General features: G+C 43.6%; 1 protein-coding gene across 2 annotated transcripts; it reads left to right on the top strand.

Annotated features, from left to right (window-relative positions):
• Nucleotides 1-1783: 1783 nt before the first annotated feature.
• LOC131592926 (uncharacterized) lies at nucleotides 1784-26922 on the top strand. 2 transcript variants are annotated; one of them, XM_058864858.1, is made up of 11 exons: nucleotides 1784-2018; nucleotides 8934-10619; nucleotides 14102-16940; nucleotides 18796-18943; nucleotides 19578-19705; nucleotides 19797-19832; nucleotides 20792-21066; nucleotides 21187-21275; nucleotides 21521-21738; nucleotides 22572-22620; nucleotides 26235-26922. In XM_058864858.1, the coding sequence occupies exons 2-11, from the start codon at nucleotides 9252-9254 to the stop codon at nucleotides 26467-26469; spliced, it is 5385 nt and encodes a 1794-aa protein (XP_058720841.1). In that variant the 5' UTR covers nucleotides 1784-2018; nucleotides 8934-9251; the 3' UTR covers nucleotides 26470-26922. The 2 variants fall into 2 exon arrangements, with proteins under 2 accessions (XP_058720841.1, XP_058720843.1); XM_058864860.1 differs by lacking the exons at nucleotides 22572-22620; nucleotides 26235-26922 and having other exon boundaries at nucleotides 21577-21735.
• Nucleotides 26923-26956: the final 34 nt, after the last annotated feature.

Genomic DNA, 26956 nt, shown 5'->3' on the forward strand with positions numbered 1-26956 from the left:
GCGGGGTCCGGCTGAGGGGAGTGTGGGTACGGCGCCCTGAGGGCACCGCGGCCACAGCGCCCTGAGGGCATTGCGCCCTGAGGGTATCGCGCCCTGAGGGTATCGCGCCCTGAGGGGAGCGCGGACACCGCGCCCTGAGGGCATCGCGCCCTGAGGGTATCGCGGGCACCGCGGGCACCGCAGCCACAGCGCCCTGAGGGCATTGCGCCCTGAGGGTATCGCGCCCTGACGGCATCGCGCCCTGAGGGGAGTGCGGACACCGCAGCCACAGCGCCCTGAGGGCTTCGCGCCCTGAGGGCATCGCGCCCTGAGAGCATCGCGGGCACCGCGGGCACCACAGCCACAGCGCCCTGAGGGCATTGCGCCCTGAGGGTATCGCGCCCTGAGGGGAGCGCGCCGTGGCGTCCCCTCGGCCGACCCTAGCGACACCGTGAGGGAGCTGACCGGGTGTGGTTGTACCCGTGTTGAAATGGGAGTGTTGTGCATTCGTCCGCGGAGGCGAGACCTCCTGCAGCATCCATAGCTGGCGCTGAGAAGGCCGAACGTGTCTTTAGAACCGGGGCTGGGACGTAAACCAGGTAAAGCCCACAGGACACTGAGGGCAGGGGTCTCGTTTTGGAGAGAAACAGCTTTATCCAAGTGCAACCAGCACGACCATGGACTCTCCTCTTTGACACAACTTTCCTCAGCCTGCTGCCACTCTCCAAGCGTGCAGCATAAGGATCAGACACCTTTCGTCCTTTAGCGTGGGAGAGGAGGGGCTGCTCGGGAAGAGCCTCCCAAAGAGATATTTCCGTGAGTGATTGTCATCCCTGCAAATGCACAGATGATCTGAAGCGAATTCTTACCTCTCTGGTACTGCAATTTGCTCAAAGTGGACTGAAATTGCCTAAGAAAGTAATTTTACTAACATTTTTAATCAGTGATCAGGCATTCAGGTTGCTCAGAGGTGGTAGATGCCTCATCCCTAGAAGTGTTCAAGATCAGCTCAGGCAGGGCTTGGAGCAACTTGGTCTGGTGGAAGGTGTCCCTGCCCATGTTAGTGTTGGACTATATGACCCTTAGAGGTCCCTTACAACCCAAACTGTTCCGATTTGAATGTGGCTGTCCCTCATTTCTTTGGGGGTTATTTTGACTATTGGGCTCTTATATAAAAGATAGATATCTTTATTGCTGTTTCTGAATGAGAGTGGTTGGAGGTGCTGTATTTATTGCTGAACATCCCAATTTCCTATCTGTCTAGATAACACTGGGAGCAAGAAGTATTTAGCACAGTAGTGTCTCATAACCAGTTTTAGCTGCACGTCCTGCAAAGTGCTTAAGAAAAAAACTTGGCACAAAAGTTGCTTTTCAGCCTCTTCCAGATCCGTTGAGCCCAGGGCAGTTTGTTGAATTCATTCCAGTTTGTCCTGTGTGAGATTTGTCTCCTTGGGTATCAAAAGTGGAAATACTTTCTTACTTCAGGATTCACTTATTTGCTTTTGAGGGATGAGAATCATTAGGTGACTTTCTCTGTAGAGATTATGAAAAGTCCGCTGTCCACCTTTGATTTCTCCAGCCTGCTTGTTAGGCATAGTGAATTTTTTCATGCTCAGCAGGACTTTTGTGTGTTTAACTTCCAGCAAGTAAAAAAGTCCTAATGTGCCTAGGAGAGCAGTTAGGCACGTGCTTTGTTATGAAAAGCTAAGGCCAACACTTCCTCTGTCTCAAGGCCACTAGGAAATTCCTATGGACTTCTATGGAAGTAGGATGTGCCCTCTCCTCACTGCCAACTCCCTGTCTGGCAGAGGTTTTCCCAGGAAGGGCCATCTGCTGCGTGTAATGAAATCGTCTCTCTTAAAAGTCAGACTGTTCAGTGATCAGACTCTCTGTCCCGAGGTCACACTCCAAAACACCACCGAAGCCATCGGCTGGCTTGTAGCTCCCAACAACAAGCACAAGCTCAGCCTCCTTTGTCTCCAGCAGGGAGGACCAGCCCAGCACCAGCCTATCCCAGAACGTCCACAAAGAGCTCGAGGGTGAGTGGGGGGGTTGGGGTGTTTGGACTTTGAAAATTACTTGTCTGCCTTTTTCTCCTGTGGGCAAATAGAATGTGTATCGTAAAAGACAAATAAAGGAGGAAGAGCAAGTTTTTTTATTATCAATGCACTACATGGGGAAATTTATATTGCTATTGACCAGGAAATGGGATTTGTTATTTCCTTCTGCTAAAGAAGAGCCATTTTTGTTTATCCTGATAGATTTGGGGTTTTAAAAACATGTTGTATTTAGAATTCTGCTCACAGTTTCTGAAACTACACCCTGGTACTATTTCCACCAAGTCTCAATAAGACAAAACTGCAAAAATTGTATGAAAGCAAGCTTCCTTCTCTAAAAAGTGTGTAAGTGATACCAGGCATCCTGAAAAACACATTTATTCATTCTAAATATTTATTGCATGGTCTAATACTCATTAGGTAAAAAGTTCATCCATTCTTGAGAAAAAAATTTGGTCACTTGGTAGTAATAGATTATTCACAGGCTTCATGAATTGCTCAGTCTGACAGGGTCAGATGCTTGACAGGTGTTAAAAATAGATTAAGACCAATCAGTGTTAAGAGTTGTGCTGGGATTGCTTATTTTAATTGCTCTATATTAAGGTGTTTGTTTGACATGTGCTGAGCCAGTCATTTATTGTTCCATTTAGTTGATGAGTTATGGCTGAGGTGTTTTTATACTGTGGTGCTGTTTACAGTGGGTTCTGCACTAATCCAAATGTTGTCAAAGAGCCTTGGATATTGGCAATTGAAGAACTGCAATATATCACAGATTTTTTGGCAAGGGCATATTTTCCAGTCATCTGCTTTTTGAACAGCCACAGCTTCACTGATTTTTATTACCTAGACCTCGTTAATCCAATAGATAGTGTGATAACTAGTTTAGATAATACAGTGTTTCTGTAGTTTGGTTTCTGACACTGTGCACTCTTTGACAAGTATGCTGCTTGAGGTGTTCCCTTTGGTTGTGGTATCTCAAAGGACTTTGAGAAGAATAATGTGGTTTTAGTTCTTGTTTGTATTTGAGACAGAACTGAACCAGGCAGAACTCCTGTGAGGTGAAGGAAACGTAGCAAATGCGTCATGTAAATCTGTGCACATGTGGGTTCTCATTACCACCCCATCAAACGTTTCACTCATAGTAGGCTCACTGCTGTATAAACCCTTAGTAAAGCCCTGTGGTGAGTAGAGTTCACAGTTACAGTGAATTCTGGAATTCTGCTTTCTGTTCTCTTGGAGGTAGTAACTTTTACAAGGTAACAGTTTAAGAATGTAACCATGATCACAACACATTCGGAAAGTGTTTTTATGGTGTTCCGAGTCAGAAAACTTGTATAGACCAGGAATGGTGGAGCAGAAATTTCACGTGGAACTAGATTCCATTACTTCTTACGGATGAACTGAGCTTAAAAGGTTCACAATGTCAGTGTTGGTGAAACTTTTAACCAAAAACCTTTGAAATCTTTGATTTCTATTAAGGGAAAAGTTTAAACAGAGAATATCAGGAAAAGCATTTAAACATAGCAAAACATTCATGGCAACCTTTTTGGAAAGATAAAGTTATATGTTTCAGATCATAAATATATTGTATGTATTTCCATACAGGGCATATAATACTTCATTTAATAAATATAAATAGGTGTGTAATGTCTGTGTTAATTGTATAACTGAAAAGTCTTATGTTTTGTTTTACTTTTGGAAGAAGAAAAATGTTAAATTTCAAAAGATCACTGTTGAGAGGCATGAAGACTAAAAAAATGTGTAGATTTCCAGACACAAAACAGTCGACAGGGTGGGAAGGGGGATTGGATACAATTATAGCTGTTGACTTCTTAGAGGAGCTAAACAAAACATATGCAGAGTTCCCTAGGAAAGGTAAGACATATTTGAGAAATATTCCAGGGAGAATGGCAAGGGAATTAGTGTTAACCTTGGAGCATAGCAGCATTTAAGCAGGACACTCAGATTTCATAGGTGACAGGTTTTGTGTTGTACATATGGTGCTGTAGTTGGTCAGTTTTGGGATCCTGTGATATATTACTACTATTATCTACTTATGTTTTATTGTTCTACTTTTGCTGCTTTCTGTTCTTTTAATCAATATATCTTACATCCTGCTCTTCATATCAGCAAGCTTTCTGGTTTGATCTATGTAATATATGACCATTTCTGTTCACCATCACAAGTTCTGTGGTTATTGGTTGCTTGGTATGGAGATATTTTGTGTTCATCTTAAATGAAGTCTAATTACATTGACCAGCTTTCTTTGTGGTTTAGCTATCTGCCAGCAAAACATCTCTTAAGGGGATGTGTGGAAATGTATATTGTATGCTCAGGCAGGTGGAGAAGGAGCTTTCGCTAAATCTAAGAACAGCAGTAGGGCAGGGCAGGAGAGGATAGGCGAGGAGAAGAGATAATTGTGTTGCAGAAGAATAACTCCAGATCCCAAAGTTCAACCTGTGGAGTGAAGGCCATAGTAGGAAGCTCAGCTGGCAGTTGGGGAGCTGTCTCAGACCAAAAAGCCCAGATTAAAAAAAGCAAAGCACACAACCACTGACTCTCTAAATGGGATCTGTCTGCTGGAGAAATGTTTGAAGAACAGGTGAGCAGACTGCATGTTCCTCACATCCACATCCTCCTCCGGTGCACCTACATACAAAGGAAAAAGGCTGACCTTTCTGTGTGTACAACTTTGGTGAAAGTTAATCCTCAATCACCTAAAGCAAAGGCTTCTGACAGAATCGGTGTGGCCAGCAGCAGTTCAGTTCCTGCAGCCATGGTGCATGTGCTCTGAGGCACACAGTGTTTCTGGAGCTCTCTCTCATATTGCAGGTATCCCAGAGATGCTGTCAGCTCGGTATAAAGAGCCCAAAGTGTTGCTGATGAAAGGCTGTTTCCCAGTGTGAACCGCTGTGGCATTATCAGTGTCATTCCCTGGCGTTCTGCTGAGATATCCCCTGTGTGGGCTCACTCGGCCTCTCCCTCCCCACCCCTTTGGGTGGGTGGGTGTAAGGCAGGTCCTTGGCAGGACATGCTCTGAGTGGGAGCTCTGGGGGGTCACAGCTTGGCTCCATCGAGGGGTGGGCATCCATCGGGTGCTCACTGTGCCATGGGAATGCATGGGATGGGCCCTGAGCCACAGGGCTGGGGCCGCACAGATAACGGGAGGCTATTCCTGGGTGGGTGGACAGCTCCAGGAAGGTCGAGGACAAGTGAGTGCTGCTGAAAGATAGGAAGAAAAAGGGTGTGAGCTGAGGAGGGCCTGCGCACAAAACAGAGATTACTTCATGAATAGGTCATAATTACAAAAAAATGCTTCAGAGAGGTCATAAAGGGAATTTTTCCGCTAACTCTAGAGGACAGGAACCTCACAGAAAGGCACAGAATTACTTCTGGATTGCTAAAATGCATAAGCTTCCTGTATAAATAATTTCTGTGAATATAAAATCGCTTAAAAAGGAAGATTTTCGATTTGGTTATCATTTAATAAAATAGGAAAAAATGTGATGCAAGAGAGGAAATTTAATGGCCACTTTTTAAGTTTAATCAAGTTTATATATTTGTGTCAGTTAATTTTTTTTTTTCTGACAATAGGAATAATCCCACAGGTCCTTCTGAAATCACTAGAAATGTCTTTGTCACCAAAACTACCTACAAAATATAAAATAATTTAATTTTTTTTACTTCCATGTTAAATTGTAATTCAAAACTTTAGGTTTCAATTGAAATAAATGATAAAATTTTGAACATATTTGATAACATATAAAAATAAGGTTCATATTGGGAAATATGTCATTTCAAGGAAAACATTCCAATTTTATATTTAGAACTAGAATTTCAGACAATATTTTTACCATGAATAGTGAATAGGCTTTTTACAACCAGTGCAGAATTATGAGAAAGTATGAATTTTAAATGAAAAATCTCTTCTGAAAATTGACTTGAATTTGTTTTCTTATATATTTGCCTTACAGAAATACTGGGTGATTGGTTTAGGCATTTTGATGCTTTTCCCAGCCATTCTTTTGTTTAATATTATTTGAAACGGATTTTTTTTCACAAACACTGATAATTTCCTGCCATCAAAGGGTTTCGGTGAAGCAGCTCCATCTGCCTCTTGATTCCTTGCTAATCTGACTGCTGCAGGTTTGAATCAGTTCAATATTTCTCCTCAATCACACCCAAGCACAGCTGTTAGGTTACTGTTCTCCCAGCGTTGTTCTCCCATAATCTCAGTTCCCAGGCACTGAGCTCAAGCAGCAGCAGACCCTGCTGAGCATAAACGTGAGTTTCATTTGCCTCAAGGGCTGCCATAAAAATTCCCCATGCTTCTGATCAGTGTGAAATGGAAAATCTGGTTACAGAAAATTAGAGAGCCAATCCAGGCATATTTCCTACCATGACCTGCTCAAACCTGGTGTGTGAATTCCTCCTGTGTGGCTGTGCTTCAGAGTGTCTCCTGTTGTGAGCCAGGACCTGATTCAGCAAGTGACATCATTGGTTTTCAGAGTGAGAGTAGGGACAAGCAGCCACAACACCCTGGCGTGTTTAAATGTTCTCATGTCTTTTGCCAGCAAGTGTTCAACTCTCAGCTTACCAGAAAGTGAGTTAATTGTCAGGTTACTAGTCAGCAGCTGATGGCAAATTATCATGGTCTCTTCCATTCCTTTTCCCTCTGTGAATTTCATTGTCATTGAATTTCATTTTCATTGAATTTCATCTTCTGTCACAAGTTTTCCTGATGAGCTGAGAGGGTATCAAACTAAAAGTTCTCTTTCCGGTTTCTATCTAAATTCAGTAATTGAATTCTTAAAAAATCTTATTATCTTCTATTTTCTTCTTAGATTAAAAAAAAAAAATAGTATCTCTTTGGCTTGGGTGGAAACCCATCATTTATTGCTGTTTTCCTCCTGGAACATTAACTTGCTTTCATGTCTGTGGTTGCATCTGACAGTGCAAGGAAATTCCATGTAATTTTCATATGGAGAAATCTGACAGCTCTTTTCCCCTCAATGTCAGAGTGCAGCCAAACTGAGAAATGATAACTGTCTAGTACAATGGCTTTAGTGAAGGCTCTTCATTAGTCAATCTGCATTAAAAATACGTTGACAAAGCTCTTTTCAGCTGGGGAAATTACCATGCTTTTAAAATAATTTACAACCTCCAAAAAAAGAGGAGAGAGACATCTGGTCTTCTGAAAAGCAAAGATGAGAGAATCGTTGAAAGAATGCAACAGGAAACATTAGGCAAATGCATATTTAAGGGGAGAGGATGAACTCTGGTGGGTAATTCCATGGTACTGTAATAAAATGGATGAGGAACAGATTAATCTTACTGCTCCATTTTTATTCTTTTAAATATATTCCTCAGAGTTGAAAAGGAAAGCAGAGTGTAATCAGAAAGGCTGGTCTGGTTGCCCTATCTGCTGTTTGTCTGTGCTCCTTGGTGTACACGGACTCAAATTGTTTGTCACACATCTGATGTTGTGTCCTTCCTGTTAACCAACTTTGTTCCCTACTTTTCACCACCCAGGTGACTGTGGAAAAGGTGTTGGTGGCAGGTGTGACCAAAGGGGTGAAGATATCTCTGGTTGCTTAGCGCTCTTTAAGGAGAGGCAGACTGCGGCCAGCCATGCAGCCCCGGCTGCTTCACCATCAGGCTCTGGCCCAGCTCGACGAGCGCTCCTTTGGTCAGCCTGCCAGACCTGTGGCACGGAGCTGGGCACCTGCTGGGCCCTGCCTGTGGCCCTGCAGCCAGTGCTGGGAAGGGCTGGGCGGTGGCACCTGCAGCGGGGCAGGGACCCGAGCTGGAAACATCGCTACAGCAGAAGCACAGAGAAGGAAAAGGAGAATGAACAGAGGTGTCTTTAAATGGCTTCACTGGATTATATGGCAGGAAAGCTTTTCCTGCAACTCTTCACTAATTCTGGAATAGATGTAGTCACTGTTTTTCAGAGCGGTTAGTTTGGCATCCTCCAGGAGGTCAAATTTACTTGAAACTGCTACAGTACTTTTCCAGTGTGACCAATGTCACACCTTTTCCAAGGTGACGGATGAGCCAGAGGGCCCCTAGCAGTGTACAAAAACATCTCAAGTATCTAAAATCCTAAGATTTAGGAATGCTAAGGAAACAAGGGCTTTGTTACAGGAAGAGAGAGATGATTCCAAATTTCTTTGGATTCAGCTAGTGGAAGCCTTTTGGTGTATTTCACTTGGATTTTATGTGAATTCAGCATTGCCACACCACCGTGCTACTGCATACCCACTTGAGGGGAAAACTCGATATGAGCAGGAAATTGAAGCCAACCTGCCTCCTTTCATTGCTTCTTCAGCACAGGAATGACAAATGTCAAGCCAGAGCACAAGAGAGTTGTTTTAAACAGAAATTGCCCTAGAAAGTCTAAGCAGGCTGATTGTTCCAGGTATTTCTACAAACAGAGTTTGGGATTTATGTCCCTATGATGCAATTCAAAGAATAGCCTGCTGTTGTGCCAATGTGACTACCAAAACAGCAGGTAGCTGCAGCAGTGGTGTACATGTGGAAATGTACGTTGTCTGCAGGTCCTGACTGCATTTAGAAAAGTTGAAAGGCCATGTACTAAAGCGCCTGTTGTGGTGTGTCCTGGGGTCACGCCAAGGTGCCACACGGACACGTGGGTGTGCTCAAGGATTTGTTCTCCTAGCACAGATCACTGTGACAGTTGCAATGTGCTGCCAGTCAGCGCTATTGGAAAGACAGCCGGGTTAGGGCTACCGCCTTAGTGTCTGATCTTGGGTTTTACATAATGATTTATTGTTTTGAAAGTGCTTGCAAGTATGTGTCAACTGACCACCTTTGAGAAAATATTTATAGGCATTTCAGAAGTAATTTGAAACTTTGTGTTTCTTTTATTTGCAGGTGCACAGAACAAGATCTGCACTTCATTGACAGCTAGAATGACTTTTCTTGACCCAGAACCAGATACAAAGAACAAAACTTGCCCAGAATTTGTTGTTGTCCTAAATGAGCTTGTGGCAGACTTCAGGGTAGAATGAGCAAAATGGGAAACATTTTGCTCAGTGCAAGAGTTCCGCCTGTGAGGGTGAGCCTGTGTTGATTTCATCAGGTTCTGACTCTTCAAAAATTGTTCAATTACTGCTTGAGAAGCTAAGCAAAGCAGGAGTTTTTCCTCCACTTGAGAAATCCTTCTGATGCTTGCCTAACATAGAAGACAACATGGATGTTAAAAATGTAGTTAAATCTCAGGCAACTTTTTCCTGCCTAAAGGATTTGTCAGAGGATGGTGCTGACCTGCTTCTTTTTAAGGGTGTGGTTGACCTCACCGCTGGAAGAGCAGAGGAATACTGCAGCAGACCGGTGCCTTCTCACCCCACAGATGTATCCACTTGTCACACAGGCAACTGTTGCCTTAACACACAGGACTCTGGATCTCAGTCTCTGGCAGATGTCCAAGCATGTAAAATGACTGGGCTGGGCAGACCTCTAACCACAAATTCCCTGCTTGATGAGCAGGCAGACACTTCTGTAGGTAATCACACTGATTTTGGAAAAGATGATTCTGAAAATTCTGCCTCTGTTCTGGAGATTTATGCAGAGAAAGTAACAAGTGTAAATGATAACTTTTCTGATGATGACCTGGAGTACTTTGAATGTTCAGATGTGCTTACAGTGCATGAAGATGAAATCTGGAAAAAGAAATTACAGTTTTTATTAGAAAGTGATGATGAGGATGATCTAAAACTGAGTAAGGATTGTGATGGGTGTGCTTACTTCCTCAGTGAAATGCCTTGTGTGTTCCAAGTGTCAGATAACACTACGCCTATGGATACCCCCATTGGCTTCTGTGAGCATCAGTCAAAAATCAAAGAAGTAAACGTAAGGAGAGACCCCTCTATGTACAGCCAGTCTGCTTTGCAGACAGAGATGACTCTCACTGTTGGCCAGCACCGAGATAAAAGTAGCATTTTGAAAGACAAAGAGAAGAATCAAGTGCCTGTTGCTTCTGCAGCCACTGGAAATGAACATCCCAGAAGTGAAGAAGAGACTAATGGAAGCGGCCATCTGGCTGCAGCTTCCTCAAGGGGCGAACCAAAGCCCACGGACACTGTCCCTGCCCAGGTAGACTCATCTGCCAATGGCATCGGTGCTGCTTGCACAGATCAGGCTTTGGGGACAACGACAGAAACCAGCCCCAGTGGAGACGTGCTAGGGGAAAGCTCACTGCTGCTGGAGGAGGGGAGAAGTAATGTGCCAGAGGGAAATGCACGACACGCTGTCTGTACCTTAACAGAAAGTCTGAAGAGAAACCTTTTCAAGCTGTTAAACCCTATAGAACTTTGCAGATATGTAAGTACTATAGGACAGTCTTTCCAGGCTGCAGCAGAGGGTGGGGAATCCAGAGCTCCGTCTCCCAGTCAGGAAGGTGTCCGTTCAACATGGATTTCCAAGAAGACAGAAAATGTGCAAATGCAGCCTGGTCTGTGTCCAACAGACGAGGCAGATAAAGACAATCACTGTGAGAGGAAAAGGACTTGGGGCCTGTCTGAGCAAAACCAGATACCAGATGAGAATATCTCGTTTGGGGTAAGTAACATGTTTATCATTTAACACAAAGAGCTGCTCTGCTGATCTCAATGCAATTTATTCCTGCTTGTCACAAAATAATGTAAAATCAAAATTACTTTGAAAGATACTATTCATGTACTTCTGAATGACAGCTACGGCTGGGAGGGAAATCTGGGTTTAGAAAAGGCCCAAGTAAAGCCTAAGCTGTTCTAATTATAGAGTGAGCCTGATAATGGTGAGAGGCACTAATGGGCCTCTGGACAGCTGGATAGGGAAATCTGATATGGAGGCTATTGCACAGATCTTAGCAAAGTAATGCTTCTTTCAGCCCAGAAAGTTTCTCAAATACCTGTTGTGAGAAAAGAATGCTTTGATTTACTTTGTTTTCAATCTATATTCAACAGACAAAACTGTCCACCACTTACGGTGTAGGAAACCTAAACCAAATCGACAGGGGTTTGTTCTGGTTTTATAACAATGAAGGGAATTCAATGCTGAGAGTTCATGTCACAGAGGTGAATGGAGCTCTGTGATTTTTAAAAATAAAACAATGAAAGAGTTGGACATTCCAGCTGAAATGTACAAACCAATTAAAAGATCAAACCCCTGTGGTACTCTCCACGTACTTGCGTATTTTATGCCGTTGGTAGAAAAACAGCTGGAGAAATCACTACAGTTGCAGAGACTGGTATGATGCTCTACCAGTTTTCCTAGGTGGGAAAATTGAATCATCATTTTTATTTCATATAGTAAAGACTCAAGATATATAAATACTATTAAATCATGAATAATCTTATTGTCACAAGTTTTTCTGATTTGAAGGTGTGTAGCTAATTGCACAGAAAAAACCCCACTTGTCACAACAAAAGTTTTTTCCAGCTGTACATGCTTTTCTTCATCTGATTATCTGGGCAAAAACATCTCCCAGTTCTGGGTGTAGTGTCACAGTAGTGTGACTTTAATTGCATCACTGGGGTGTCTTGAGCGGTCAAAAATCACTGAATTCTTCCTGAAAAAAGTTCATAGGTTTCTCTGGTTTTATGGTGCATAAAATTCCAATCCCATTTGAGGAGTACATGATGTCCTTATGATGGGGAATACCTCTCACTGAAATGAACCTCTTCAGAGGGTGTATGGCCGTGGTTTGCCAGAGGCCTTATTTGCTTTTTTTTTCTCCTCAGTGCTGTGCAATAATTTAAATCCCAGAGGCCTCTTAGCCAAGAGTAGCTGTCAGGTGCCTGGCATAAATTTCAGAGCAACCAATTAGACTCTTGCTGTGTGTAGTCAGTATGTCTGCATTCCATGGCCAAAACTTTACATTGAATAAGAATTGAGTATTGGTGTGCACAAAAGGGTGAGAGCTGGGCACAGACCAAAGCCCCATTTTTAAACATGTGTATGACAGTGAAATTCAGGTGTAGGTTCAAAATTATGTGGTCTTGAAAATGGGCCAAGCAAAAACATCCAGCTGGAATACTGCTACTTGTTTTTGAGCACTACAAAAATGTGGACAGCTTCTCACAGCACCCATATAGTAAGGCAGAAACTTACAACAGAATTCTGCCTGTGTAATCTGAGAGAGGCAAGAAAGAATCATTGCTGCACATGGGTTTCTGTAAAAGTGCCCTGGGGTGTTTGCTGGAGCCCAGCGTGAGACAGCTCTGCAGGAGCAAGAGGGGGTGCTCACAGCAAACCCCACAGCTGACTGCTTTGGAAGAGTATTGTATTTTCCATATCTATGTGGGAATCAGGTCTACTGAGGGGTACAGAGCAGCCACGGGATCACAGCACTAATGACCCAAGGATTTACACTTCCCCTTAGTGCCAAGTGTTCAAACTGGAACAACCTTTGCAGTGTGTCTTGTGCAGCACCTGCTGTGCTGGGTGACTTCTCCTTCCATCAGATAATTAAGGTGGGAAGCTCCTCACTCCTTACATGACCACATGGCCTAGCCCTAGGTGAAATTTTTTATTTACCTGGTGCTTCAAAGCAGCTTCATTAATAATAGGCCCAAGACACCAATGGTGCCAGCTGTGTGATGTTACGTAGTGTACAGAGAGCCAGGAAGCTTTTCTGGGGTGTCAGCTGGTCTCTGTTAGCAGTCAGCCAGCACCCTGTCCCTGTCAGTGGTCAGTGGTCAGCACCCTGTCCCTGTCAGTGGTCAGTGGTCAGCACCCTGTCCCTGTCAATGGTCAGTGGTCAGCACCCTGTCCCTGTCAATGGTCAGTGGTCGGCACCCTGTCCCTGTCAGTGGTCAGTGGTCGGCACCCCTGGCACAAGGTGCTGCTGTCACTCTTGGGTTACAGAGGCATTATTCTGGTTTTTCTCATGTCAGAACAGCCTGTTCATGTAAAATCTGAGAGATCCTTCCCAAGATAGATTTATGTGACTTTCAGATAATTTTAAATTTTGTTATCCAAAAAGAAGAGAAGCAGAACTGACACAGAAGTTCCAGGGCATGGCTGAAGTTCCAAGGACATTTGGCTGAGATGAGAGCTCGACTTTGCCAGGGTGCGATCCAGGCCTGAGCGGTGCCAGACAGGCTGTAGCTCTGTGTCAGAGCAAGCAGGGGAGACCTGGTTGGAATAACTACAGCTCATGACACCAGTCCTGCTTGCTCAGCAGGCTCTGCCCTAGGAATGGCAGATAACATCCCATTTTGTTGCCCGTGTCTTAAGCTGGCTTCAGTCTTTCCTGAGAGACACACCAAGAAAAAAATCCCTTAGAAAATCTGGATGCTTTGGAGCATGACTCCTGACAGCTGTGCATGGTCAGCCTGTTGCTCTATGTTGTTGGCAGAGAACTCACTTTCTGTCCTTTAACATATTATAGGTCTTCCTCTTTTTCTGCCTTTTGAGCAGGAATAGCAGGATGCTGGCAGGATGTGCCTGCCAGTCCACAGGACAAAGCCCAGCTCAGGTTGTAATAACTACAGATATTGGGGTATTTCAGCTACTCCAAGGCAAGGGTGCTATTTAAAGCAGTGTCATTTTAGGAAAGGGGAATTTTGTTGGCATTCAGGAAACAGGGCAGTGGAAAGATCCACTAAGGTGGATTGCTGGAGAACAATGTAAAGTAAAAGCAGTCCCAAACGTAGTGGATTTGAGGGAGCTGAGACTCAGAGGCAGTGATGTACCTTTTGTCTGTATTCTGGGGATGTTTTCTTACACTTCTTTTGTGCATACAGAGGATATAAATGTAACATGGGGACTTGCAGAAGAGAATTACCTTGCAATACCATTTCTGCTTAAAAAACAGTGAGAAAAAAACTGTGAGGTAAAATTGATCAGCTTTGTTACAAATTCTTCTCTTAGCAGCAGCACTTTCAGACTCAGATCCAGGAGGTTGATTTCAATGCATTATGTTGATAGTTACAAGTCAGAAACTTGACAACAAAAAATAATAAAAAAAAAAGTTTAAAAAATTTGCAAGCCTTCAAGCCTGTGTCAAGCTGGAGGTCTTATTTTTAATTACATTGCTTTATTTTCCTTCTTTGAAGAGCCAAGGTGCTAATCTTAAAAGCATTACCCAGAATTGTGAGGACCTATGTATGGAGCCCAGAACAGAAAAGGAAGTCATCTTCAGGGCTTGTGAGAGTGCAGGAACCAGCCTGCTCTCTGCTGAAAACATCCTGCAAATAAAGAATGCAGATTTACAGACTTCTTCTCTTCACTGTGCTCCTTGTGAAAAGAGAGAAGGTTGTCACCAACAGGTCTTCTCTGGACAAGAAATTATTAGTAATGGCAAAAAGTCAAAGAATGACATTTCCCATTCTCTATGGGATATGGACTCTGCTCCTGATAAACAGGAATGCTTGTGTGCCGTTCTCTCTTCTGCAAAGCTGTGTGATGAGCCAGGGGAGGGAGAGCAAAGGCCTGGGCTTGACATACACGGTAGCAGTAACCCAGATATTCTCTGCAGCCGATCAGCCGATGAGGCTGTGTCTGAAGCTCGTCCCAAATCAGTCCTGGAATCTGGAGAATCTGAGTGCAAAGGAGATGCTGATATATCTGCAGTGCATGACAAGCTGTGGAAACTTCTTCATGAAGATGACTCAGACTATCGAATCCCAATTGAAAACAGAGGCATCCCAAGTTTAGGTACGAGGCTGCCAGATACCAAAGTCGCAGAACTGAACTTTGTGCAGGAGACCTATTCCAATCATCCTTTGCCAATGGATTTGAGAGAAGAGCAGGAACCCATCACAGAACCAGCTCATAACCCACGAACTGAGAAAGCTGACTGCAATATTTCTGATATCCTCCTGCAGAGTGCTGCAGCATGTGAGAGTGCATCCATAGGAAACATTTGTCTTGCACAAGTGGCAGGAACAGATGGTGTCTGTCTAGATTCTGGCACTGGGAATGAGAGGGAAACACCATCCATTTGTGTTTCAGCAAACAGTGTCCTCTTAAGTACCCAGGAGTGCTTGGAGCCAAATCCAATGGTCACGGACAGCAATGGATCCACTGTGGCTTGGGAAGGGAAGCTTGCTGTTAATAATGCTGCCCAAAGATGTGAAGCAGATTCTCCTCAAAGGTTACAAAATGCTCAGAGCAGTAATTTAGCATGTCCCAAAGCAAACCCAGCTGACATATCAGATATGTCTCGTGGGACAGCTGGACAGTTACTTCATACTGAATGCAACATATCCACGATAAATGAGTCTGTGCCTGGAGAAGGCTATCATTTTAAGGACTGTTATCCAGCAAGAGGAGAACTGGCTTATTTCCCTGAAGAGGAAGACATTTTCCTCAGTGAAAATACCAGTCAGTTTACACATGCAGAACACTCTTCTGTTAACACCACACATACAAGTTATGAAGTGAATTTACAAAAAGAAGGAAATCACTCAGGCTTGAATGCACCAAATGACACTAATTCTGACAGCTACCATCTTTCAAAAAATAATGGCTGTCAGGATTTTCAAATTGTTTCTAATGCACAGAAATACAGTTACATAATGCAATCGCCTACTTTAATTCAGATTCATGAAACCATAACACATAAGAATCTACCCCAAAATACAGGCCAACTGACAGAAATAGCAAAACAAGAAGAGGCAGTTCCTCCCCCTTCTGGGGAGCCATTTTTAAGAGATTTTTATCTAAAAGTGCCCAGCTGTGAACCATGGAAACCAGGAGGAGAACAGAGAGAGATTTGCATACCTGAGGAACACAGGGCTGAAACTTCCTGTGACTCAGGAGTTAGTCAGGTTTCAGAGAGTCAGACTGCAGCTTCTCCCTGTAATACAGCAGAACAACATTCATTTTTTGTTGACAGCTCCTTCACGTCTGATGAAGAGCTAAAAATAGATTCTTCAAAAAATCCCACCTATGCAGCTGGAAGTGTAACACCAACCAGTGCCCTGCTGCCCAGGGAGGCTCAAAGTGAGCACCACAGCACAGCAGCAGGGGAGGATGGAGGTGCTGGGGATCAGCTACATTCCCAAAACCTGCTTGGAAACAAAACCCTGCCCTTCCTCACACCTGTAAGCCACTCAGAGGGCCTTCCCAGTGAATCTGAAGTGGCGTGTCCTGGCACAAGAAGTGAGGGAAAAACTGGATCCACACAAACTGTTGTCAAAGTAAACAGAAATTTAACTACATTGGAAATTTCCTGCAAGTCTTGTCAGGGTCTGTTCAGGAGGGTCCCTGGAGAAACCAAAGGGGAAGCAGCCTTGTGTGAAAATGAACATGAGATTCCAAGAGCTGTTGAATATAACCTAGAAGCTGAAACAAAGGCTCCTTTGCACACTTTGACTGGTTCCCTGGCTCTGAAACAGATTATGAATATTAGCACAGAGCAGTCTTGTCCTGACTTGATACCTTCTAGCAAGATAACTGAGGCTGAGAATTCAATTAAGACCACTGAGTATGATAAAAAGGAGGAAGTCAGGACAGCAGAGAGTGTAATGAGTGGTTTAGTTAATTTGCCACCAGTTGATTCAGGGAACAAACAGTGTTTTCAAGAGCAACCACTCCAGAGAGGAGCTCCGTCATTCTCTTTGCCGTGCACCACACTTGATCCATTCCCAGCCAACACAGAAAATCAAAGAAATCAGGAAGGGTCAAAATCGTGCCAGACACCACTGGCTGCTGCAGAGCCTGAGCCCATCAAATGTAAAGAGGACGCAACAAAGAGTGGGCATGTAGCTGCTGGAGCCAAGAAGAAATTACCACCAGCAACTCTGTCCAAAAAACCCAGGCTGGAGGAGAGGGGAAGTGTCAGCAAGGATCCCGGCTGCGTTAAAAAGTCTGGGAAGAGCGAGGGAGGCGTGATTCATAAAGAGGATAGAAAAGAGCAAAGGAAATTCATTTTGAAAAAGGATAGCAAAGGTAAGAGAAAACAGATTTTCTTTTTTGTCCTTTCCCATAATTCTGGCTACAGTACAAACTTCAGATTACAGTACAAATTACATTCAGATCACTGCAAGCCTCTTTCAGACTGACTCAGTCAACTAAAGGTGTCCTGCCCTTACGGAGCTTTATTTCCAGATTTGTGCACTTAGTAATGAGTGCTGTTCCCGTGCCACAGAGATGAACCTTTTTCCCAGCTGGCAAGTATATTCACTTCATGAACTTCGTAACCTATTTGAAATAGTCACTGCCTCATTGGCCTCTTGGAGTAACTTTTCACAGATGAACAGCATGATGGTACCACACAACTACACACCACGTAGCAGCTGCAAGCCCAGTGCTTGTTCTGTTCCCACGGGGCTGTGTTCCCAGTTCTGCTCCTGCACTGCAGCTCCCAACTGCAATTGTCCTGTCTTGGTTACCAAAGGATTTATTACTAGCAAAGTACTATTGTTAACAGTAAAGTACCACTGATAAACAATGTTTTGAGGTCCTATGTGCTGACTTCTGATTGGTTCTGCATTGCTTTGCCCTGCTTCAAAAATGACACGGATAAAATAAGCAATATTAAACTGATATAGGAAATATGTAATTGGAAGGAGATCCGGGCTGCAGTCTCTAGAAGGTTGCTGACTCAGTAGCAGGATTGTGACAGCTGGGCAGATGAGGGGTTTGTTGTTTCTCTGGATTTCTACGGTTTTTTCTGTTCGCAAGGACCAAGGTCTTATTTTTACCTTTTGACATGACATTTCATGTTCACACCATAAAATGATTTAATAGGTCAGAACAAGACTGAACAGTGACTAAAGGTAAGCTGCACATGCGTGGAGGCTTTCACACAGTCTAATTATTGTGCAGTCTTGTGAGACTTCTGCTTTCCTAATCACGTTTGAAAAAACCCCAGATTTTTCTCTGTTCAAAGATGTGTCCTTTGCCAGGGAACCAAATGTGCGTGAGGAGAGACATTCCATCAAAGCAGAGCAAGCAAACTGCAGTGACTGTGCAATGTCTGACCTGTTTCCATTACTTGAGGCTACACTCATAAAATGTTTTAAACATTCAGGCTGCATCAGATAACAGTGAATTTTCTTCACCTGTTTCTCCTCTGCCTCAGTCTCGACTGAGGTATGTCTGTGCTCCAGAGCATTGTTGTGGCCCTTTCCCTAACATTATGGGAAGGTTGGTTTGGTTGCTGTGGAATATACTCAGCATTCTTTTGCATTATTTCAGCTGCAGGAGGGAAGACTGTGGCCAGGGCAAGAAACTGGAGTCATTAGTTCTATTTCTAGAGCTGTCACATCTTGTCTGTGTCGCTTTAGTCCTGATACAGCAAAGTTCACATGGCCCAGGACCCAGAGACTGCCAGTCCAGTGGGGAGACCTGGACTGGATGGGGCCTGGGACTGGGAATGGGGAAAAACCATAGCAGTGTTCCTGACCCTTCAGCTGGGTGTTAGTGGAGTTTTACTGCAGGAATGGGATCCCGAAGTGCCATGCTACCTCATTCAGAGTGCAACAGCTCAGAATTCACACAGTAGGAAACAAAACATCTTGCATTTTACATATCTTACATCGAGCAGGGATGTGTCACTTGAGGTGGGGCTGTGTCATGATCCCAAAACCTTTCTCTAAATATGTGTCAATTCCCTTTCTTTCCAAGTCCCCTCCAGCTCCCTGCTCACACCATGCCCATGTGCATGTTATTAGTATTGTGACACAAGAAGTCATAATTACTTACCAGGGATTTCAGCATTCATGTTCTTAACATGAAATGTTAAAATGCTAAAACAATATCATTATCTTCAAATCCTAAATTGTGGTTCTTTTGTTTCAAGCCCCCAGGCTGCTGAAGAAGATCCAAGCAGAGTTATTCCCTGACTGCTCTGGAAGTATTAAGCTGTGCTGTCAGTTTGGTGACATTCATGGTGACTCCACCATTACATGGACTAAAGATTCCAAGGTACTGGCTCGGCTGCAGAGAAGGTAAGGGAATGTTTCTGAAGGACTGGGAGTTTCTGGGTGACTTGGCTATTCATAGGAGGCAGTTCTTCTTGCAGTGCACTGATACTGGTCATAGTCTGTGTTCCTTCACCTCTCAACCTGTTCACATCCAGTGGCATCCAGATGTCAAAAAAATATCAAAAGAAGTCTGAACCTCATTTAACCTAGAGAAGGGTGGAAATAAAAGCTTCTCAAGGCCATTAACAGGATCTAGCTTTTCCATTTTAATGAGTTATTTTCCTTGTAGCAGTAATGACATTCTGATCTAAAAAACTGTTTAGAATGTTTCAAAAACACAGAGTAAACATCATCCAAAGGAAGAAAAAAAATAATTCCATCAGAATGAACACTTCTGAGAAGATGAAAATTTTTGTAGTAATGGTTCTTCTTAGATGTTGCATGAATTGGTTAAACTTTCCATTCTGAATCTTCTTTTTTTAACTTTTCTGATTTTGATTGTTATATTGCAATATCCATTGTAATATTAATACATATAATTTTCTGCTAAATAACTGTGCTGTCTTTTAACAAATAAACAGTTCAGAAAGATCAAATTTATCAGTTTTTCCAGTGATAACAAGTAAAATATGTGACAGCACAAAATGCTCTATTCCAGTGCCCAGGATGACTCTCCCATCTCTCTGGAAATAGCTGAAGCCAGCTACCAAGACCAGGGAATGTATTATTGCTGCTTGAATAACATGTATGGAAAGGTGACTGCTGAGTTTCATCTGACTGCTGCAGGTAAGCCTCGGTTTACAGTTTTGATTAATAATAATGACAATGACAGTTTCAGAGATTTTACTACAAACTTTATTTATTTGTTTCCTCCTAGTATTGGAACGTCTCTCAAGTTTTCAGAGTTACGAAGGTAAATATAAAGTGAAGTAGCATTGCATGGCATCATACAGACACGCACACACACACAGAGCACTGGCAGCTCTTTAGCACAAGCAAACACATGGCTCTTGCAGGTCACCTGCTGTGTAACTATACTCCAGGAGAAAGGCAGGCATGAAGCTTTGGAATGCTTTCCCTGTGTGTTAACTGGTGTTCAGTGACACCCAGCATGTGTCCTGTGCTGCAGCTAAAGATAGTGCCTTGCCAGTGGGGTTGGCATTCCTGAACAGCCTGCAGAGATCCAGGCCTTCAGCTAGCATGGTGACTTTTCTTTCTTTTCCTTGAAGAATAAAATTAAGCATTTATTTCCTTGTGCAAATAAACTCAGGACTTTTCATGTAGTAGCACTGTATAATTTTTAATCAGAGAATTTTGGGTGGAATTAAGGAATGTTCTAATTCTGGCCTTATCTGTGCAGTTTCCTCTGTGCTTCGAAGAGAGGCAATAGTTACAGAAGCTAAAGCAGAGGTTACTGCAAGGGCAGCTGGAAGGACTTCCTTGTTGTGTAGTTCTCCTATTTATCTTCTTTACTGATGGTCCTTGAAATGTTAGAGACACTTGTAGTGCAGTTAGAATTTTTTAGTTTCTCTCAGTGCTTAACTTTTTTCCCCCTTACAATTTTTTTTTTTGCATTTGGATTCCAGTGATCATTTAAAGGGGGAAAATCTGGAATCTTCCTTGATTTTATCTGTAACAGAGTTGTTTGTTACACTCTGTCTTCTCTCCTTATGATCCTGAGCTGCCACCTTTCCCCATGCTGGCTTTAGATTGTACAAGCAAGCATCTGCCTCAGGAGCTGCTTGGGGTCCCAGGCCTCAGTAACACAAGTTGTGCTTCCACGGAGCATTTTTTCCTCCTCTCTGGAGAGATGCATCTGCTCTCCCATGCCCACCCCTCCCTGTGCCTGCAGAGACTCCTGTTATGTTTTAGGTGTGGAAGAAATTGAATTCATGCAGCTGATGTTTAGAGAAGATCCCCTCAGCTCCAGCTACTTTGGTGAGGCGCTGCATGGAGCAATAATGACAGAGGGGCTGCACTTTGGTGAGGGGATGCACCGCAGAGCCTTCCGCAGCCGCGTGCTGCAGGGCCTGGCGCCCACCTTCGCCCCCGGCCACGTCTGCGTGCTGAAGGTGCACAACGCCCTCACCTACGGCACCAAGGGCAGGGACGAGCTGCTGCAGAAAAACTACAGTCTGGCACTGCAGGTGAGCTGTCCCTGGCCTTTGAAAGCCAGAGCTGTGGGCAAAAGCTGTCCTCATACTCAAGCAGATGATCTATTGAATGTTTTGAGCAATATTCCCATAGGCATGTCTGTTGTAATACAGGAGTGCTATGTCCAAAATACTGCAAGAGAGTATGCAAAGTTATATGCAGCTGAAGCCGAACCCTTGGAAGGATTTGGAGAAGTACCAGAGTGAGTATAAATATATATTTTATATACATATATGCTTACATATGCTGTCCTGTGTCGTGGTAGCCCACTGATTGCTAGGACTAAAGAGGAAAGAGGAAACCTGGGAACAGTGTTACAGCTCTTCCAGCTTGGTTTAGAGTTGGTAGCTGTTCATTCACTCTCCAAGATCACTGGCCACTTCTGTTTCTTACCCCCTTACCGAAAGGATTCTCAGGATTTTATTAGTTTCTATCCCTTGATTTCAGAATCATTCCAATTTTTCTTATTCATCGCCCTGCTAATAACATCCCCTATGCCACAGTGGAGGAGGAGCTGGTTGGGGAGTTTGTGAAGTACTCTGTTAAGGATGGCAAGGAAGTGAATTTCCTGAGAAGAGACACAGAGGCTGGCCAGAAGTGCTGCACCTTTCAGCACTGGGTGTATGAGAAGACCAACGGGAACTTGCTTGTCACTGACCTGCAAGGTGAGTTGTCTGAGTATGGGGCAATTCTCATCTAGCTTATGTTCTTGTAAGAGGACAGTTTGGAAAAGAAAACCAAATCTCACACCCTTAATGGAAGAATTGTTCTTTCATGTGTACCTTAGTGAATCAGGACTCTCAGTATGAGCCAAATCTGGATTTTTGTCTCATGACCCAGAGATTAATGAAATGGCTGCTGAGTGAAAGACTTCAGGTTTTAATGGCACCCTAGTCTTCCCCTTTTCCTTGTATTTAAATACTCACTGACAATCACTCAGCAGTGGAGTGCTCCACATTTGGGTCCTGGCTAGTTTTGAAGAAATAAATTGCTTCAAAAAGAAAAATAGTGAAGAAACACCCTCGTGTTTGTTAAGTGCTACCTCTGCTCCCATGGGTGTGACTCCTCTTCAGTCTTGGGACAGGGCAAGACAGACCCTTCTTGAAGAAAAACAGAAAAAGCTGGAATCTTAGGAAACATCCTATATTCTTTTACAAGTGAAGGCAGGAAAAATAGCAACAAGGGGATCTAAACAAGATCCCTGAAGTAACTTAAAGGGAGGAGAAAGAACAAAATCCTAGCACAGGAAAGAAGCTGTGCTGTTGATCACCCTGACAGCTGTGAAATAGTGGCATGAGCCTGACTCCTAGAAACTGCTGATGACACAGAGAACATCCTCTTCTTAACTGGGGTGCTTTAAAATGCTTTGAAAAAAATGTGACAAATAATTAAAATTAAAAAGATGACTCAATAAATAACATTTAATGTCTCCATATGTGAAGATTGTCCTAGAAATTCCAGTTTAAGCTAAGCTCTGTGTTTCCTTGCTGCCTTGCAGGTGTAGGGATGAAGTTAACTGATGTTGGCATAGCAACCCTGGCCAAAGGGTGAGTGAATGAGAGTTCTTGGAAGCATGGCTGTGCTTTACTCATCTGTCTCTTCACAGTTAGATGTGGATGGGGGAGGGTGCACTGGAAATTTATTCTTGGTTTAACTTTAGAAGAAAAAGTATTTATCTAAGTCTTTTAACTTCTTCATGTTCATTTTTATGGTAACCTGCCTGTAAAGGAAGCACATTAATTTTGTTCTGAAATAATGGAGCTACCCTGTAGATTGAACTTTGTTTTTCCTGCATGCATGCCTCCTTTGAAATGGGCTCATCCAAAGGGCCTTTCCCAAGTGACATGAAGGTTTCTGGTGGCAGCAGGTAAGGCTCCTGCTGGTCCATCAGCTGGAGGAAGATAGGGCCGAACATACAGCACCAGCACTGGCTGCAGCCTAGGGTAAAAGGCAAGCTGGAATCCCTCCTGCACCCAGCAAAAGTGCCAGAACTTTGGAATATGTATTTGTGACACAAGCTTTTGTAAAGATTCTTCTCAGTGGGATGCTGTGTATTGGCCACTTCCCTGTTAAACAAGGACAATAGTGAAGGGATTTGATGGTATCTCTCCCCTTTCTCTCTCAATAACAGCAATCCTGAGCCTTAACAAAAGATTATTCAGGGCATTTCTAGAGCCTGTTTTCTAGTGGTGTTGCAAAGGCTTCAGCTCTTTTGGGAAGATTTAAGCATATGTGTAAAGATGTAGGCCTGTAATATTCTAACTTTAGTCCGTTTCTCTTAAGTTAATTAAGGCTTCTAGTTATACCACAGGCCAGCAGAGCTGTGGATAGGGTTAGGCAGTGGCTGCTGGACAGGGAAAGGGGATGGGAGTAAGTGCTTTAGCTTCATACTCTCCTTTGAGAATCTGGTAGGAGAAAGATCTGATCATGTATTCAGTCTTTATTCTAAATTGGACCTTGTCTGTATACCTGGGATACAAGAAGAAACCTCACAACGTCATCAAAATTATTAAAAATGTCACTCTGGAATATTCTGGGAGAATCCTGAACATTTGCAGGCTGTCATCCATTCAGTTAGACTGATTTACTCTTGTAGCTGTGGTTCCAAACTAAAAGCAGTTGAAATGAATGTATATCATCCTGTTACAAACCAAAAAAGTAATAAATGTATTATTTTGGCAACACTGTTCTCAGGAATCAGAAGGTTTATAAAAATGCTTTAGTGAATGTTGTCCAGTTCACTGTGAAATGATTCCTATAAAACCACACATTGTGCTGGGGAGGAGGAAGTGAGCACGCAATGCGAGCTGTAGTAAGGATTGCCTCAGGCATGTAAAAAGGAAAATAATTTCCCTAAATGAACAACCTTCTGAAAATGTTGAGTATCATTTTGTTTGTTATTTAGCTAATGGTATTCCTGCAAGATGACAGATTTTTCCTGGTCCGGTATTTTGTCTTCATGCTCCTTTCCTGGAAAGAAGATCTCTATATTAATGTCTGCAGTTGGATTTTTAATTCTATGAACAGGGGTGGAGAAAATCAAGTACCTGGAGCTCATGTGTGTTGCTGGGTCTTTCTGCTTTGGGCTGTGTTCAGATGAGCTGCTGAGAGCTAGCCTGGTCTCATGAAGGGAGAACACATGGTCCTACTGAGCCAGAAATGCAGAGTGGGACTGGTATGGCTTGAACTGTGCCGGCAGAGAGGACACAGAACGTGTCTCTTGTAGTCCAAAACGTAGTCTGCAATGAGTGGAGGAAGGAATTTTCATCTTTGGTCCTTGCTCTGTGTGTTTTGCCAGGGAACTGGAAAGCAGAGGAGCCCAAAGCAGCGGTGTGGTCAGTGTGCTGCTGGAGCTGCAGCGCAGATCTGTCAGGAGAGGGCAGAGTGCACCAAGGAACAGGAAAGCCTGGGAAGCATTTTTATGTGGCCCCAGTGCTGCACCTGAGCCTTAACAACAGCTACTCTCTAGCTTCTCTGGCGAATGGAAACAAAAATACCACAGCACAGCGTGTGGATCTGTGCAAGCAGTGAGCAGAGTAGAACTGTGCGTGAGGGCCCAGGGATTTATCCAGGAATGGTGCACACAAATGAGGGAATCAGGAGCACGGTAACCCACAGTTATGGTCATTAACAGGAGTGCTGGTTGCCAAATCTGGATCTGAAACTCTGCCTGGTTTCAGGGCACTGACAAGTTTAGGTTTACTCCACATAGTAACAAGAGGCACTGGGGAGTTTAAGCCTGAGGGCAAAGCCAACATTTGCCCTTCAGATTTAAGGAAGATTTGGTTTGGCTTGGTGCTGGATAGAAGATTCCCTTGCTGAGGGCAGATGTGTTTGCCTGTGGAACTCCTGCTCTGTGGGTGTGTCTGGTGCATCCACCAACACAATACATACCTGTGAGCTCTTGAGAGCGGTAAAGTCTGAAGCAGAAAGCAGAAAGTAAAGTCTGAAGTCTCTGATTTCTCCAAGGGAGCAAGAGAACCATTGATGATCCTGCTGGACTCCAGGATATAGTCTTGGAGTAACAATGGCATGCCTCTTCAATCTGCTTTGGTTAAACAAATTCACAGTTTGCTTGGAGAGGAGAGGAAAATCCCTTTGAGGCTCACCTGCTGTTCAGAGCCAGCTGAGTGGGGTCTCCAGAGCAGAGCCTGTCTGTTAGCAGGAGTCTGACCTTCTCAGAGCAGCAGTATTCTCTTTAGCACTGTGCAGTCTGCCTGAGGAAGGAAGTTCTCTGGATGCTGGGAATGAGCATCCTCTGTTCATTTCAGTACCAAATCTTGTTTGGTTGGTTTTGTGTAGTCACAACTTACAGCTCATCTCTGAGATACTGGATGTCTGGCAAACCAAGAGAACCGGGTAGAACAGGCACTGATTAAGGTTAAAAAAAAGAGGAGCACCCTGACCTTTTTTCTCCCATCTCTATCCTGAGAATTTAACCAAAATCACTCCTTTGAGGAGCAGGTGCACCTTTTAAAATAAGCTGATGCAGCTTAAAAAGCAGGCCCTGGGAGGACTGAGCAACCAGAGGCACGGTGAGGAGAAGGATACACATGCCCTCTACCTCTCATGTGGGAGGTACAGTGGCAGCTTGGGAACTGTGGAGGCTGGATGAGACTGTCTTCCTCAGGAACATTCCTTCCATGCTTCCCTGGGAGGCTTGGCTGCTTGAGATCCTGGAGGCAGCCACGGGAGGGGAGCAGCAGAGCATGGAAATGATGTACATGTTTACATTGAAACAGCTTCTAGTTCTGAAACACCTTGTGCAACAACCTTGTCTCTTCATAGTGGCCAACAGAACTGTTCATGGAGAATGATATAGCATGGATTTCATTTGTGTGTTACTGAAAAAGGTAGCCAGCGGATAATTTTATTCCAAATTTAATGCTATGAAAGACAGTGCCAGGACCCAGCCCACAGAGCTTTGCCTCTAATGCTTTTCCCTTTTCTGTCACCACGTGTTACCTGGTTCCCCTCACCTCCCAGTGACCCAGTCTGAGTTTCTGTGGCAGTCAATGCTTCTCAAGCCAGCATGGGTAGAAGAGACTTGCTTAATGTTTTCAAGTCGCTTAGGAGTCAACAGTCATACTCTACCTCACTGTGCTGAAAATGAATCTTTAATTCCCATCTGGTTTTTTTTTTTTTTTCTTTGTTTCTACAGATACAAGGGGTTTAAAGGCAACTGCTCCTTTTCCTTCATTGAGCAGTTCAGAGCCCTCCACCAGTGCAATGAGTACTGTGAGATGTTGGGGCTGAAATCTCTCCGAACCACTCATCAAAAACAGAGGAAAATAATGTCCAATAAAAGCAAAAATCTGCCAAACTCATCAACAGTAAAGAAAATGGTGCCCAAGAAGGCAAGAGAACCTAGAGACTTCATCTCTTCAGAGCACTGAGTCTCACTACCCCACCTTGTGAAACTACTCTTGAGGACACGGAGCAGTGACACACCTCAGTGACCGGAGGGGATAACTTTTGTCTTTTGCCTTTTGACATTGTTTTGGAATCATTCTGATGCTGATGCTAGCAACAAAGGAAGGAGCTGATCCTGTGCTCTTGGTGCCTGAGATTTAACACTGGAGCAAGGTTTTGAAAACAAACTAAGCCATCTCCTGGATTTTCTTACAGGCTTCTGTGGATTGGTAATGGAGAAGAGCATCTTCTCTTGTGTATACATTCATGGCCCTGTGGTTCAGCTGCTATGGAAACATCAGTGTATTTAAGAGGCCAAGTACAAGTTTTGCACAGTATTGCATTTGCATATGCATGCTGCGTTATTTAAAACTAGAAGTCAGGAAAAGTGAATTTTAGAACACATAAATATTAAAGTTACCACTTCCATTGCAAAATAGAGCATAAATCCTTTGGGCCTAAGTCTTGGAC

This window comes from Poecile atricapillus, chromosome Z, assembly GCF_030490865.1.
Source record: "Poecile atricapillus isolate bPoeAtr1 chromosome Z, bPoeAtr1.hap1, whole genome shotgun sequence".
Classification (NCBI taxonomy): domain Eukaryota; kingdom Metazoa; phylum Chordata; class Aves; order Passeriformes; family Paridae; genus Poecile; species Poecile atricapillus.

Bases quoted from the DNA above. Each gene is read 5' to 3' on its own strand.
- LOC131592926 (XM_058864858.1), top strand. From the start codon at position 9,252: ATGGATGTTAAAAATGTAGTTAAATCTCAGGCAACTTTTTCCTGCCTA. The intron at 18,944-19,577 runs GTAAGGGAATGT...GCTCTATTCCAG, and splicing joins CTGGCTCGGCTGCAGAGAAG to TGCCCAGGATGACTCTCCCA. The intron at 21,067-21,186 runs GTGAGCTGTCCC...GTTGTAATACAG, and splicing joins ACTACAGTCTGGCACTGCAG to GAGTGCTATGTCCAAAATAC.